The sequence below is a fragment of the Scylla paramamosain genome, chromosome 3 (assembly GCF_035594125.1).
Source record: "Scylla paramamosain isolate STU-SP2022 chromosome 3, ASM3559412v1, whole genome shotgun sequence".
NCBI classification, from domain to species: domain Eukaryota; kingdom Metazoa; phylum Arthropoda; class Malacostraca; order Decapoda; family Portunidae; genus Scylla; species Scylla paramamosain.
In genome coordinates this window covers 24,136,511-24,154,010 of record NC_087153.1, presented here as the reverse complement: position 1 = coordinate 24,154,010, position 17,500 = coordinate 24,136,511, and the positions used below count along the sequence as shown (strand labels likewise).

General features: G+C 39.6%; 1 protein-coding gene across 1 annotated transcript in view; it reads left to right on the top strand.

Moving 5' to 3' along the window:
- The first annotated feature begins 801 nt into the window (after positions 1–801).
- Positions 802–17,500, top strand: part of LOC135096528 (protein amalgam-like) — a 58,187-nt gene continuing 41,488 nt past the window's right edge. The window contains exons 1-3 of the mRNA XM_063998074.1: positions 802–821; positions 3,179–3,222; positions 9,633–9,748. Of these exons, the coding sequence (XP_063854144.1) occupies positions 802–821; positions 3,179–3,222; positions 9,633–9,748 (180 nt within the window). The remainder of the gene's footprint in view (positions 822–3,178; positions 3,223–9,632; positions 9,749–17,500) is intronic.

The following is a 17,500-nucleotide window of genomic DNA, read 5'->3' as shown; positions in this document are numbered from 1 at the left end:
GACAGAATAAACTAAATGATTAGTGGTTAGGAAAAGGCCAGGAAAGTTGAATACATTTCTCAGGCATTTAGGATGTTGTACTGATTGCTCTGGGCAATTTGAAACATTTTCAAACATTTATCAATGATAAAAGAAAAGTGCTCCACATTATTTTTCTAAGCAGAAGCTTTTCATTCCAAAGTGGAAGTCTTGCTCAACAGGTTGCTCAATGAAAGAATATGATGGCCAAAAATTGGTGAACATTGAAATCTTCAAGTATGAAAATTTCAGAAAATGAGAAATGGGTGAGAATATGCTCCACTTTGAAAGTTAGATAGTGAATGAATTGTACCAATTAAGGAAAACTGGGTGAAAAATACAAAACACAGATGAATGCAGCAAGAAAGCGACAATGAAGTTTAGGACATCTGGTAAAAAAACTCTAAAGGTTAAACAACACGGGCACGAGGGCAAGTTGTGTTGTTGCGTACATAGCCAGTTTTGGTATGAAAATGAGGACAGGGGATGATCTGTTGTTAGTAGCCTCAGATGAAGTGATTTTCTGCATATTAAATCTAAAAGCACGAATGTTGCAGAAGTTATTAATATTAAAAAAGTTGAAGGAAGTATCAAGACACTGATTCTTGATAACAAAAGGACAGCCTTGGGTGGTAACAAATGTATAGTTCTGTCCATAGATGGGAACTCTGGGTCTGTTTCATCATATAAAAAAATATTGTGTACATGTTTGAAGTAGATATGGTAGGCTGCAACTGCGTCCTGCATTTAGACATGAAAGGAAAGGAAACAGGCAGAGAGGACATGGGGAGAGTCAGCAACAGGTTTGTTTCATCTCCTTTCCCTCCCATGAACGTGCCTCCCTGGGAATAACTTAGCCGTAGCGACAAGTGTTTACTGCCTTTCTTCCATGTTAAGATTGTGTAGATGTTTACGGTGCATGTAGCGCCAACTATAAGAGAAATTGTCTTTAGAGAGTAGGCTGGACTCTGTATTACTGTGACACGAAAGGAAGCAGACAGAAGGGAACTTTTTATGCGAAAGATGTAAGAACTATCACTGTTGCAACAACTACACAAGAAAAAATGTCCGGGCAAAACAAATAGTAGCATATTATTAGTAACAGTCTAAAAAATAATATTTCTTAAAATCATTCGAGGCAATTTAAATGTTATCATGATAAAGTAAAGCATTTGCCTTATCTATTTCCGAAAATTATAGCTGCTATAGTGTCGACGAGATTGGAGGGCAGAACATTTGGGACCAATATTAACGACGAAAATTAAGAAGAGTTTGGCGACGAAAATGAAGAAGAGTCTGGCTTTGTCTAGCGAGTAACTTTCATCAATTATACGAAAAGTGTTGCGTCTTTATGTAATGTTTGAATGAGCGACCGTAAATTAATCTTCAACATTGATGCTATAAAAACCTTATATATTTAAACAGATAAATAAATGTACTTATTAAAGTGTTTCTTTATAAAATTCACTTTCCAGTCCTGGAATACTGTAATCAAAGTTATTCTTCATCATATTTTCAAGTTTTCTGTCTTTTCTGTATTATGGAAACAACAACAACTCGCGGAACTCAAGATGGCACCAAACTAAAGAGTTATAGAGTTATTACATTTTCCTGACGCGTTAATTGAGATCCAAGAAAACTATTTGATCAGCAGTTTTAACTATTTCTGAACAGTGCTGGCTGGGTTTCAAGTCGAAGAGAAAGAGAATGTGGAAAGGGAACAGAGAGAGAGAGAGAGAGAGGAATTTTAGTGATAGGAAGTGTGTGAAGGAAATATAAAACAATTAGAGGCGGAATAAGAGTAGAAAGGGGAAGATGGTAAATGAAGATGATCAAACGATGTTAAGAAAGTTAGAGGAAGACTTTGAATGGAAGTGAAAGTAGAGATAGGGGAGGATAACGAAAGAAAAAAAGAAAGGGGGAAATAGATGCGAAGAATGAGGGGAGAGAAGAATTGTGTGGGGTGATAAGACTGTGGGGTGACTAAGGGGACAAGGGGAGGGGGAGGAGGGACGGAGGGACATCAAAGACACCTGCGCAACGAAATTCCCTCAGCTGATATATGACAGTTTTATGCGAGGATCCCGCTTGACCTCTGCCTGTCTCTCCTCATATCCTCCCCTCACACCCCTACCCCCTCTCTCCCTCACATCCCTTCCCCTCTCTCTCTCACACCCTTTTCCCTCTCTCCCTCATCCTCTTACACCCGTAATATTTTCACCACCTGTCGTTTCTTCCCACTACTTTTTTCCCATATTTCTTGATTCTGTTTCTTTCATCAGGTCTCTCTCTCTCTCTCTCTCTCTCTCTCTCTCTCTCTCTCTCTCTCTCTCTCTCTCTCTCTCTCTCTCTCTCTCTCTCTCTCTCTCTCTCTCTCTCTCTCTCTCTCTCTCTAATAGACGTATTCCCACAACACGACAATATTTTTAAATCAAACTTTAACAAGCAATTTTATAGAGAGTTTTCCCCACCGCCTCACTCTCTTCATTTTCCCGAACTGTCTGCCTCACTCCCCTCTTCTCCATCCCCTCCTGCTTCTCTCTTCCTCCCTCCTCTGTCTCTCTCCTGTCCTTTATCCCGAAAAAGCTTAATTTACCTTTTTTTTCCGGTAGACAGGTGAGAGCGTGGGAAGGAGAGGACGGTGTTGTGTATTAATTGCTTACATGTCATCTGGGACCTGGAGGAACGAAGAGGGATGTGGGAGGGAGCGTTGGTGTGTTTTGGGTGAGGGGAAGAGGAAGGATGGCATCAAGAGAAGGATGAATTTATGCTAGTGCGGCTAAGTAAAAATTAGTGCTGAGTTGAGGTATGTGCATCACTTCGTTCTCCTATTACTAGTATAAGCACAAGAGAGAGAGAGAGAGAGAGAGAGAGAGAGAGAGAGAGAGACTAGCAGACAGACAGGGACACACACACACACACACACACACACACACACCGCGTAGTGTATTGGTTACCACGCTCAGCTACAACCGAGAAGGCCCGGGTTCGATTCCTCGGCGCGGCGAGTTAAAATGACGAGCCTCTTAATGTGTAGCCCTTGTTCATCTAGCAGCAAGTAGGTATAGAATGTAACCCGAGGAGTTGTGACCTCGTTGCGTGAGTGATCTCAGTTGTACCCAAAGATCGGTCAGTACGAGCTCTGAGTTCTCTCCGTAAGGAGAAAAGAGAACGCCTACCTGGGTGACCAGCAGACGACCCTAGGTGAATGACACACACGCACACACACACACACACACACACATACAAAATGTAACGCTGGATTCCTGCTACATTCCTACTTGTGTTCAATAAATGGAGTGTAGGAGTGCTTATGAGTGGCCTGCGGGGTAAGCGAGGGCAAGACTATGATGCCTGGCTGGTTAATTAGTAATTGCCAAGGTGGCCTGACCTCACCATTTATCATTTATGCTGCCCTTCTTCCAGGCACACACACACATACACAAACACACACACACACACACACACACACACACATACACTCGCAAACACGCACACACACACACGCACACACATACACATGCACACACACACACACAAATGCGCACGCGTGCAAGCGGCATCAGTATTTGTAAACTTTTTATCCAGTTTTATCCCCTCCTTACTCCAGGTTTTATAGGAAAGCTTTTCCCCTCCTGTAGTTTTACATCATTTAATTTCATATTTTATTTGTTTAAATATCTAAATATTTATCTATTTGCCTGCATACACACACACACACACACACACACACACACACACACACACACACACACACACTGACACACACACACACACACACACACACACACACACACACACACACACACACACACATACAAACACAAACACGCGCCTGTGCACGCACATTCTCTCTCTCTCTCTCTCTCTCTCTCTCTCTCTCTCTCTCTCTCTCTCTCTCTCTCTCTCTCTCTCTCTCTCTCTCTCTCTCTCTCTCTCTCTCTCAGTTTGTGTTTGTGTGTGTGTGTTTATTCCATGCTATCTCACTGAATAAGGCGGAAAGCGGCTCAACAAGCTCATCCCTCGTTTCTTAATATTACCTATGGAGATGTCTGGACGTAGCGGCCTAACTACCGCCTTTTTTTTTTTCTTTTTATGGAAGAGGCCACCGGTCAAGGGTAAAAAAAAAATTTGAACAAAAAAAGGCCCACTTAATGCCAGTTCCCACAAAGATGTCAGATAGAATGATTAAAAAAAAGGGATAAGTCTCTTGAAACCTCCCTCTTGAAAGAGTTCAAGTCATAGGAAGGAGGAATTACAGAAGCAGGCAGGCATGCTCCTAATCGCGTGCAATAAAAAGTTTTCCACAGGCTCAGGGGTTGCAGGTTCTACAAGCTGTCACTGTTGGGCCTCAGTGAGCTTCCACGAACCGCTGTTGTTCACTCGCAACATTGCTGGTTAAAAAAAATAATCTGCCCTTTAAGCATTTTACTCCCCTCTTATTTTTAATGTTTTCGTCTTTTTTTCCCTTTCGCTTCTGAAAATTAGCGAACAGTACGATATCATTAATATTTCTACAGTTATTTATTGGTTCATTCGTTCCTCTATTTAGTTTTTGCTGACCTTTATTTCTCTTTAAAGGTCGAAGGTCGACATTCTGATTTTTCATTAGCATAGAAATAGTGGAACTCAATGGTAGTAGAAATAATAGTAGTAGTAGTAGTAGTAGTAGTAGTAGTAGTAGTAGTAGTAGTAGTAGTAGTAGTAGTAGTAGTAGTAGTCGTAGTAGTAATAGTAGTAGTAGTAGTAGTAGTAGTAGTAGTACCAGTTGTAGTAGTAAGTGTAGAGGTAATAGTAGTAGTAGTAGTAGTAGTAGTAGTAGTAGTAGTAATAAGTGTAGAGGTAGTGGTAGTTGTAATAGTTGTAGTAGTAGTAGTAGTAGTAGTAGTAGTCTGTCAACATCTACCTTTCCTTCTTGCTGGAAGTTTGCCTACATTCAACCTGTTCCTAAAAAGGGTGACCGTTCTAATCCCTCAAACTACCGTCCTATTGCTTTAATTTCCTGCCTATCTAAAGTTTTTGAATCTATCCTCAACAGGAAGATTCTTAAACATCTATCACTTCACAGCCTTCTATCTGATCGCCAGTATGGGTTCCGTCAAGGCCGCTCTACTGGTGATCTTCTGGCTTTCCTTACTGAGTCTTGGTCATCCTCTTTTAGAGATTTTGGTGAAACTTTTGCTGTTGCCTTGGACATATCAAAAGCTTTTGATAGAGTCTGGCACAAAGCTTTGATTTCCAAGCTACCCTCCTACGGTTTCTATACTTCTCTCTGTAACTTCATCTCAAATTTCCTTTCTGACCGTTCTATTGCTGCTGTGGTAGACGGTCACTGTTCTTCTCCTAAATCTATTAACAGTGGTGTTCCTCAGGGTTCTATCCTGTCACCCACTCTCTTCTTATTATTCATTAATGATCTTCTAAACCAAACTTCTTGTCCTATCCACTCCTACGCTGATGATACCACCCTGCACTTTTCCACGGGAAGCCACAGAACGCTTGACTTCTGATCTTTCTAAAATTTCTGATTGGGGCAGAGCAAACTTGGTATTGTTCAATGCCTCAGAAACTCAATTCCTCCATCTATCAACTCGACACAACCTTCCAGACAACTATCCCCTCTTCTTCAATGACACTCAACTGTCCCCCTCTTCTACACTGAACATCCTCGGTCTGTCCTTTACTTATAATCTGAACTGGAAACTTCACATCTCATCTCTAGCTAAAACAGCTTCTATGAAGTTAGGTGTTCTGAGACGTCTCCGCCAGCTTTTCTCACCCCCCCAGCTTATAACTCTGTACAAGGGCCTTATCCGTCCATGTATGGAGTATGCTTCACATGTCTGGGGGGGTTCCACTCATACTGCTCTTCTAGACAGGGTGGAATCAAAAGCTTTTCGTCTCATCAACTCCTCTCCTCTAACTGACTGTCTTCAGCCTCTCTCTCACCGCCGCAATGTTGCATATCTAGCTGTCTTCTACCGCTATTTTCATGCTAACTGCTCTTCTGATCTTGCTAACTGCATACCTCCCCTCCTTCCGCGGCCTCGCTGCACAAGACTTTCTTCTTTCTCTCACCCCTATTCTGTCCACCTCTCTAACGCAAGAGTTAACCAGTATTCTCAATTATTCATCCCTTTCTCTGGTAAACTCTGGAACTCCCTGCCTGCTTCTGTATTTCCACCTTCCTATGACTTGAATTCCTTCAAGAGGGAGGTTTCAAGACACTTATTCATCAATTTTTGACCACTGCTTTGAGCCTTTTATGGGACTGGCATTTCAGTGGGCATATTTTTTTATTGGATTTTTGTTGCCCTTGGCCAGTGTCCTTCCTACATAAAAAAAAAAAAGTAGTAGTAGTAGTAGGAGTAATAGTAGTAGTAGTAGTAGTAGTAGTAGTAGTAGTAGTAGTAGTAGTAGTAGTAGTAGTAGTAGTTGTTGTAGTTGTTGTTGTTGTTGATAGTTATGATATCTTATATCTGGACTTTAGTAAAGCATTCGACAAGGTGCCCCATCAAAGGCTCCTGAGAAAGGTTAGGGCGCACGGGATAGATGGGAAGGTGTTAGGTTGGATAGGGTCATGGCTTGGTAACAGGCGACAGAGAGTGCTAATAAACGGCTCGAAATCCGAATGGGGTCATGTCATTAGTGGGGTGCCACAGGGATCAGTATTAGGGCCATTATTATTTCTAATATATATCAATGACTTGGATAGTGGAATTAGTAGCGATGTTAGTAAATTTGCGGATGACACAAAGATAGGTAGATTAATTAGGTCAGAAGCGGATGCCATCGCCTTGCAGACAGACTTAGATAGAATGAATGAATGGACGGATAGATGGCAAATGCAATTTAATATCAATAAATGCAAAGTGCTTAGCGTAGGTAGAGGAAACCCACACAATAGGTACACATTAAACACCCAAACTCTGGTAGGTACAGGGTACGAGAAAGATTTAGGAGTTATAGTTAGCTCTGAACTCCGTCTAGGGAAACAATGCATAGAAGCCAGAAACAAGGCAAATAGGGTACTAGGATTCATTTTTAGGAGTGTTAAAAGTAGAAGGCCGGAAGTAATATTAAAGTTATACTTGGCGCTGGTCAGACCTCATCTAGACTACGCTGTGCAGTTCTGGTCCCCACATTACAGGAAAGATATAGGTCTATTAGAATCAGTACAGAGGAGAATGACTAAAAGGATACAGGGGATGAGGAGTATTCCTTACGAAGCGAGGTTGAAGCGGTTAAATTTACATTCTCTAGAGAGACGTAGGTTAAGAGGGGACCTGATAGAAGTCTTTAAGTGGTATAAGGGTTATAACAAGGGAGATGTAAGCAAAATTCTTAGGATCAGCAACCAGGGTAGAACAAGAAATAACGGGTTCAAGCTTGAAAAATTTAGGTTTAGGAAGGAGATAGGAAAAAATTGGTTCTCGAATAGAGTGGTAGATGAGTGGAACGGACTCAGTAATCATGTAGTTAGTGCTAGGACACTAGAGAGCTTTAAGAGAAGATTAGACAAGTTTATGGATGGGGATAACAGATGGAAATAGGTAGGAGTGTTTCATACAGGGACTGCCACGTGTAAGCCTGGTCGCTTCTTGCAGCTTCCCTTATTTCTTATGTTCTTATGTTCTTATGTTGTTGTTGTTGTTGTTGTTGTTGTTGTTTCGGTAGTAGTAGTAGTAGTAGTAGTAGTAGTAGTAGTAGTAGTAGTAGTAGTAGTAGTAGTAGTACCAGTTGTAGTAATAATTGAAGTAGCAGTAGTAGTAGTAGTAGTAGTAGTAGTAGTAGTAGTAGTAGTAGTAGTAGTAGTAGTTGTAGGAATAGTAATAGCATAGCATTTAATCGCCTCCATTACCACTCCCAACGCCATCCACTCCTCCCATTACCTCTCATCTATTTTGAGGTTATCAATGAAAAGGAGAGGGAATTGGAGATGAGGGTTCGGGAAGGATGGAAGAGAAAGCGAAAAGGAGAGGAACCTTCAAAGTGGGAAAATGAAGCGGAAAGTCATCTAAAGGAAAAAGGAGATATGAGAAATAGTGTGTGTGTGTGTGTGTGTGTGTGTGTGTGTGTTGCAAATATATTTATCTCTTGGGTTTCACCTCTCTCTCTCTCTCTCTCTCTCTCTCTCTTTCTCCTTCAGCATCCATCCTTTCCTCTCCCTTTTTTTTCCCACCCTTCCTTCTCTCTCCCCCCTCTCAGTACCGTTCCCACAACAAATTATCCAACACTGTTCTGATGTTTCATTATTTTTTTGTTGAATATGTAACGTACTCGTACTCTCTCTCTCTCTCTCTCTCTCTCTCTCTCTCTCTCTCTCTCTCTCTCTCTCTCTCTCTCTCCATGGTAAATTGGATCACGAGACTTTTTGTGTGATTTTTGAACAAAGTAAGCGAGCGTGTTAAATGTTGGCGAAATTATGTGCCTTTTTTTTTTTTTGTCTGTATTTGATGGCCAGACGGGTAGCCAGACACTCATACAGACACACAGACATACTCAGACAGATGGAAAGACAAACATACATACTACTAAAACAAATGGATAGAAATGCACAGACAGACAGAGGAACAAGTATATAAATAGACAGGTCGACAGATAAGCAGACGAGAAAAAGGATGATTCGTTTGTAAATATATACGTACAGACTGACAGACAAACACAAATAGGCAGACAGAGAAGCGCATAGAGAGATAGACAGATGTATATACAAACAGATAAATAGACAGGCCTACTGACGGAGAGAGACAAACAGACAGACAGATAGACAGCCAAGCATACACACGCGCATATACACAGGCAGACTAATATGCAAAATAGCAGAACAGACAAACAGAAACAGATAGACAGACACGCATACTGAATAGAACGACAAACGTACACATAAATAAGCAGAGAGAGAGAGAGAGAGAGAGAGAGAGAAAGAGAGATATATCAAATCTCTCACCCACTTCTTCGTCTCTCCTTCTTTCCCTCCCTTTCTACTCCTTCCCCTTCCCCTTCTCCCTCTCCAATTCATCCCAACCCCGCCTCTTCCTTCCCCATTTTTCCCTCTCTTAATCAACTCAGCTTTCATTCATATCTCCTCCCCTTCCCCCTCTTCCCCTTTCCCCTCTTTCCCCTTGCTACACTTCATCCAATTCCCCTTTCTCATCTCCTCTCTCCTCTCCTCTCCTCCTCCATTCTTTCTTCCTCTTTTTACTCATATACATATTTGGTGTATATGTATTAAGGGAAAGTGAAGGTAGCACATACAAGATTAAACTGATTAATCGATGTATGTTTTGTATACGTGTGTACGTGTGTGTGTCTACGTGTGTGTGTGTGTGTGTGTGTGTGTGTGTGTGTGTGTTCTTACTCGTTTGTGGTATATACTATTTAAATACGTTTAGTCTGTCAGTCTCTTTATCAGTAGTGTTTGCGTAACTCTCTCTCTCTCTCTCTCTCTCTCTCTCTCTCTCTCTCTCTCTCTCTCTCTCTCTCTCTCTCTCTCTCTCTCCCCTACTCCCTTCCCCTGCCAAACTATCACCATTCTTCCCTGTCTGCAGCCTGCCCTTTCCTTCCTCCCGCTCCTCACACACATCGTATAATTACTCCTCGCTCTCCCACAGATGAGGAAGCGGACGACAGCCTCCCGAGTTTCGTGTCAGCCATCCAGAACGTGACAGTCTCCGTGGGACGCGACGCGAGACTCTCCTGTGTGGTGGAGAACCTGGGAGACTACAGGGTGAGTCACCAAAGGCTGGAAAGGATGAAAAAGGCTATAGGGAAAGAGGAGGCTACAGGGTGGAAAGAAAATTGGTTACAAAGTGAAAAGAGGGAAGGTTACAGGGTGAAAGAGATGGTAGAGGCTGAAAAGGAAGGATACAAGTTGAAGTGAAGGCTGCAGATTGAAAAATTTTAAGTTACAGGGTGAAACAAATTGGTTATAGAGTGAAAAAGAGATTACAAGAGGAAAATCATTAGCAAAAGGATGACAGAAGGAAGTTTACATGGCGAAAGATATGGATGCAAGGTGAAAAGAGGAGGAAAAAGGGCGAAAGAGATGGTTACAGCTTGAAAAGAGGATAAGAAAATAATGTTACAGGGTAAAAATGAAAAGGATACGTGGTGAGAGTGATGGCTGGAGATTACAGGGTGAAAATTGCTTACAGGCTGAAAGAAAGGAAGATACAGAGTGAAAAGAAGTTTATGAAGTAAAATATAGGTGATTACAAAATGAGGAGTTGATTGTAGGATGGAAAGGAAGAGATCGCAGGATTGAAGAGGTAGTGGCAGGAAGAATATTAGGAGGGAGAGAGAGAGAGAGAAAGAGAGAGAGAGAGACTGACAGACAGACAGACAGATAATAGAGACTGCTACAGAGTTAAAAAGAAGACACAATGTAAAATTGCAATGAGTGGAAACATGGATAAAGAATGATAAAGTAAAAGAAAAGTATAGACTCAGAAGAAAAAGAAAAAGATGAACTAGAATCTATAGAGAGATAATAAGGATCTAAGAAATGTTAAAGTAGAGAAATGGACGAGAAACTGGACTAAAATGAGTGAAGAGGTGTTTAAAAAAAATAAACTAGCTACAATTATTATGGGAGAGAGAGAGAGAGAGAGAGAGAGAGAGAGAGAGAGAGAGAGAGAGAGAGAGAGAGAGAGAGAGAGAGAGAGAGAGAGAGAAAGAAAGGGAGGGAGGGAAGGAGGGAATTTTTCACTATCACTTCGTCTTGTATTCGCTTCTGTAACAATTGCAGTTCTTTCTTCCGCTTCCTCCTCCTCCTTCTGCTCCTCCTCTTTCTCCTCCTGTCATTTCATCTCCTATGTGTGTGTGTGTGTGTGTGTGTGTGTGTGTGTATGTATATATATATATATATATATATATATATATATATATATATATATATATATATATATATATATATATATATATATATATATATATATATATATATATATATATATATATATTATTTTTTTTTTTTTTTTTTTTTTTTTTTTTATGTAGGAAGGACACTGGCCAAGGGCAACAAAAATCCAATAAAAAAATGCCCACTGAAATGCCAGTCCCATAAAAGGCTCAAAGCAGTGGTCAAAAATTCATAAATAAGTGTCTTGAAACCTCCCTCTTGAAGGAATTCAAGTCATAGGAAGGTGGAAATACAGAAGCAGGCAGGGAGTTCCAGAGTTTACCAGAGAAAGGGATGAATGACTGAGAATACTGGTTAACTCTTGCGTTAGAGAGGTGGACAGAATAGGGGTGAGAGAAAGAAGAAAGTCTTGTGCAGCGAGGCCGCGGAAGGAGGGGAGGCATGCAGTTAGCAGGATCAGAAGAGCAGTTAGCATGAAAATAGCGGTAGAAGACAGCTAGATATGCAACATTGCGGCGGTGAGAGAGAGGCTGAAGACAGTCAGTTAGAGGAGAGGAGTTGATGAGACGAAAAGCTTTTGATTCCACTCTGTCTAGAAGAGCAGTATGAGTGGAACCCCCCCAGACATGTGAAGCATACTCCATACATGGACGGATAAGGCCCTTGTACAGAGTTAGCAGCTGGGGGGGTGAGAAAAACTGGCGGAGACGTCTCAGAACACCTAACTTCATAGAAGCTGTTTTAGCTAGAGATGAGATGTGAAGTTTCCAGTTCAGATTATAAGTAAAGGACAGACCGAGGATGTTCAGTGTAGAAGAGGGGGACAGTTGAGTGTCATTGAAAAAGAGGGGATAGTTGTCTGGAAGGTTGCGTCGAGTTGATAGATGGAGGAATTGAGTTTTTGAGGCATTGAACAATACCAAGTTTGCTCTGCCCCAATCAGAAATTTTAGAAAGATCAGAAGTCAGGCGTTTTGTGGCTTCCCTGCGTGATATGTTTACCTCCTGAAGGGTTGGACGTCTATGAAAAGACGTGGAAAAGTGCAGGGTGGTATCGTCAGCGTAGGAGTGGATAGGACAAGAAGTTTGGTTTAGAAGATCATTAATGAATAATAAAAAGAGAGTCGGTGACAGGACAGAATCCTGAGGAACACCACTGTTAATAGATTTAGGAGAAGAACAGTGACCGTCTACCACAGCAGCAATAGAACGGTCAGAAAGGAAACTTGAGATGAAGTTACAGAGAGAATGATAGAAACCGTAGGAGGGTAGTTTGGAAATCAAAGCTTTGTGCCAGACTCTATCAAAAGCTTTTGATATGTCCAAGGCAACAGCAAAAGTTTCACCAAAATCTCTAAAAAGGATGACCAATACTCAGTAAGGAAAGCCAGAAGATCACCAGTAGAGCGGCCTTGACAGAACCCATACTGGCGATCAGATAGAAGGTTGTGAAGTGATAGATGTTTAAGAATCTTACTGTTGAGGATAGATTCAAAAACTTTAGATAGGCAGGAAATTAAAGCAATAGGACGGTAGTTTGAGGGATTAGAACGGTCACCCTTTTTAGGAACAGGTTGAATGTAGGCAAACTTCCATCAAGAAGGAAAGGTAGATGTTGACAGACAGAGCTGAAAGAGTTTGACTAGGCAAGGTGCAACCACGGAGGCACAGTTTCGGAGAACAATAGGAGGGACCCCATCAGGTCCATAAGCCTTCCGAGGGTTTAGGCCGATATATATATATATATATATATATATATATATATATATATATATATATATATATATATATATATATATATATATATATATATATATATATATATATATATATATATATATATATATATATATATATATATATATATATATATATATATATATATATATATATATATATATATATATATATTACCGCCAACAAGCGGCGAAGGTTGATTCAGACCCACACGATGACACGAATCATTTATTGAATCCGATTGAATCCGGTTGGTTCCGCTTGAATTCGGTCAAAACCTGAAGACATACATTATTGATCATAGACAATATTCAATATGAATAAGTTGTGTAATACAGGTATGATTCTGCACGTTACTTACAGGATAATGTATTCTTACACAGACAGTTGTTACACTTACGTGTTTGGATCTTGGGGTAATCGTTAAGTAACGCGCACGCCCTTTCTAACAAGTGCTCTAGGTAGGTCTATCTACTTTTGTCTCTGCACGAGTGTCCTCAGCAAAGTGTCCCCATCGTCCTCAGTTATTGCCTGGGTTCCTACCCTGTCCATCGTTATCCATTAGCGACGGCGATAGGGCCGGCCTCATCTTAGCCTCATGTCATAACAAGCATCCTTCATCTCCTTACACCAACACCGACCGTACAAGAAATTCATTGACTTAGGCCTCGTCTTGGTCCTCGCTCTGACCTCCAGGTCCTTTCCTTCCTCATTAGCAAACTCGCTTGCACAACAACAACTTTCACTCGCTTGGCGGTATCAATATATATACTCGTATATATATATATATATATATATATATATATATATATATATATATATATATATATATATATATATATATATATATATATATATATATATATATATATATATATATATATATATATATATATATATATATATATATATATATATATATATATATATATATATATATATATATATATATATATAAATATATATATATATATATATATATATATATATATATATATATATATATATATATATATATATATATATATATATATATATATATATATATATATATATATATATATATTCTCTCTCTCTCTCTCTCTCTCTCTCTCTCTCTCTCTCTCTCTCTCTCTCTCTCTCTCTCTCTCTCTCTCTCTCTCTCTCTGTTTATGTTTTTTGTACTCGTACGCGAATATTTGTTTATTTCAAATTCAACGCCATAACCAATATCTTACACTTCCAATATCACAGACACTTGGGTTATCATCATTCATCATCATCATCATCATTCATCATCATCAGTCATCTTTACCATCATCATGATATCATCATCATCATCATCATCATCATTATAGTCCTACTTTCACTGTTAGAAATGGAGAGTACCAGGTTCTCAAACAGTATAGTAACAGGAGTGGCATCAGATTAACATGTTCACTGTCTGCTGGCTTGTGAATGTACGTGTAGTTGCTATTTAAATGTGAAATACTTCTCCCAACACAGTGTGCTAGGACAATATTCTCAAATCCTTTTCGTTCTCAAGACAATTTACAAAGATCATAGAGGTGGTTAATCAAATTCCCATATGCATATATGCTTTTGATGATCCAGAATTTTTGTTAAACTGCAGGCATATTTTAAAACCCATGATAACTTCCACTAGAGATTATTACAGGTAATCGAGGGAAGGCGACGAAGTATTTGAGAATACGACCCCTGATTTGAAAGCTCATGAGCTGTTGAGGATAGCAGCCCTGTACCTCTACACAGCTTAGATTAAGCACTTTATTTCCAAATGTTTTGGGTTCTCTCATAACTATCTTCAAGAGCTACATAAGGATTATTTGGATTTTTATGAGTGTTTTTTTTTTTTCTTCTTTTTTCACTTTTTTTGTGCAGAATCTTTATTAACTATCAGCAGAAAATTAAAACCCTTTGAAAAGTTCACCAGTTTCCACTAGAGTCTGTTAAAAGTAGTCGACGTGACAACAAAACGTTTAAGAACGCGTACCCCCGTGTTGTGTCATATGGATTCCTGATATTTACCGCCTCGCTTGTCTCCCTCCTTTGATTATAAATATCTGCCAGATTCCACAAAATAAGATACTGTTTGCAGCGCTACATTGAGTCCAGATGTGTTTCCATTTTGTTGGAAAGATATAAATAGTGAATAGTGACACTTCTGACAGCGCTACATCGCGAACACTTAATCTATTTCCGTGGCGTTACAGTTTACACGATTCCTAATCAGACGCGGCAGTAACAACACACTGTGTGCATACAGCTGGTAGTGTCAGTCATGTTAAGTAAGAGACGTGACCTTAACCTGAGATGATAAAATGTTGATTTGCGTGAAATGGCTTATACAGAAGAGCAAGACAAACGCACACTAAGTGTATGGTAATTGTGAAAATAGACAATTCTGTAATGGAAATATGATCCAGAGTGGAGGAAAGTGGTCATTCGAGTATTTATTTATTTATCTTTCTTTTCCGAAGAAATGTTGGTAAATTGTTTCATTCAAATATACCCTTCAACACACCCTACAATGTGGCACCGTCATCACCCCATCATCAGCAGCTGCGGTGGTCGTCAAAACTGTACAGCTGAACAAAGGACTCCTTCAACATGATCCATGAGTCACACCACTGCTGGTCTGTGCCACATTTTTCTTGCAAACCCTTCAGTCTCACCATCATCTCTCCTGCCGCACACCACCACCTGTTCACAGGCTCCATCCTTCCATCCAACAACCCTTCTCTCCACCTGTCACGTGAACTTATGGAAAGCCGCGTGTCCTTTCCATGTTTAGTGTGTTGGTAAGCAATGCGAGTATTTAGCAATGAAAAAAAAATAAATAAATAAATGAATGAAAAAATGAATATCTTATCTTTTTTAATTGTTGTAATTTTCTGGTGATTCATCTTTATATTTCGTTTCTATGAGATAATTTTATTTTTAGTATTTTTGAGTGAAATGATTATATTTCATCATGCACATGAGTGTGCCATATTAACCTCGCTGTTGTGAATTTTTATACGCACATTTTCCTGCCGCTACTGAGATCAGTAATTATCTCTCTCAAAGATTGCTTTAAAATGATGCGTGGAAATCTTACACGAATCAGTGACGATGATGATACTTGTTGTTTTAGTTTCCAAGTTAATATTTCTCAAAAATTTATTCGAGACACTACGAGTATATTGCTGAGGTGAAACTGCATCGCCGAGGTGAACTCTTCTGTGTCTCTGTGTCAATGTTATCAATCATGCCTCGACTGCTGGCGCTCTGGAGAAGATTTGTGACACACTCCCCACAAGGTGCCTTGAGGTGCGACACGCATCAGCCCCTTCCCCTCACCAATGCGAGGACCCGTATTCAAAAACGCTCTGCTCGGCCATTCTGACTAGTTTCAAAAACTACAGAAATAATTAGTTAGATTCTCAAAAGTGTTTATTTTGTTGATAGTGTACAAATCTTCTTAATCTGTCACTAGAAATATTAAATAGAAACCTTAAAAACTCGTATGACTTCAACTAGAGCAGTGGTTCTTAACCTTTTTCAGTGTATGCACCCCTTTCAGATCAGCAGTCACTTCTCGCACCCCCTGACTTAATGAAATAAAGAAAAAAGCTAAAATACTAAGTTGTTGTGCTGTGTATTAATAACAAAACCACTTTTCCTTTTTTAATCATCATTCACAAAGCTTACAGAACACTGCTGTAACAAAAGAATTATTATTATTTTTGTTTTTTTATTGAAAAAAATATTGCGTATATAAAACTATATTTTGCTTTAATTGTCCATCCTCGCACTCCTTAGAAACTGGCCTCGCACCCCCTAGGGATGCGAGCACCCCTGTTTAAGAACCACTGAACTAGAGCCTTTTGATTTTAATCGAGGTGGGCGCAGAATTTTCCCAGAATATGGTCATTAGTCCGACAGTGGAACATTTGTAGGATGATGATGATGATGATGAAGATGATAATGATGATGATAATGATGATGGTGATGATGCGACACACGCGTTGATTCCGTGTTAATGTTAAAGGTTTAGCTTCCATTCACACAAACTATTTTCACTGTATTTAGTATTTACTATTCATCTTCCTACCTCTCTCCTTCCCTCCTCCCAAGCTTTCCCTCCGCAATTGATTAATCTCTCTCTCTCTCTCTCTCTCTCTCTCTCTCTCTCTCTCTCTCTCTCTCTCTCTCTCTCTCTCTCTCTCTCTCTCTCTCTCTCTCTCTCTCTCTCTCACTTTTTTCAACAATGTGTCCTCCCTATAAAACAATATTACATGTGGTGTTCCTCAAGGATCTGTTCTTGGCCCGGTTCTTTTCTTATTATAAATTAATGATATTGTTCGAGCCAGCAATAAACATAAATTCCTGCTTTTCCCTGACGACACAATCATTTTTATCCAAGACCATAACCTGGGAAAGATTTCACACATTTTAAATTCTGATCTACTTATCGAATTGGTTTAAGAGTAACAAACTGACTCTAAATATTAATAAAACCCAGTTTATTATGTCTAGGCCTCTCATGACACATCCAGGACATACATTAATTAAGATGAATAATATTACTTTGCATGAAAGTTTTGAATATAGTTTCTTGGGCATATTTATAGATCAGAAATTGAAGTGGAAAAATCATCTTGACACAATAACATCTAAATCATCATTATTAATTGGAATCATATACCATCTCAGGAACTCTCTAAATGTAGGATGTTTACGCCAAATTTGCTTCATATTAATATACCCTCATGTACTGTACTGCTCTGCCTTATAGGGAGGCGCCTAAAAAAACTTCCATTGAAAACTATTCATCACTCAAAAAAGAAAAAAAATCATTACGTACCATGTTCTTCAAAAAACGCTTGGATCACATACA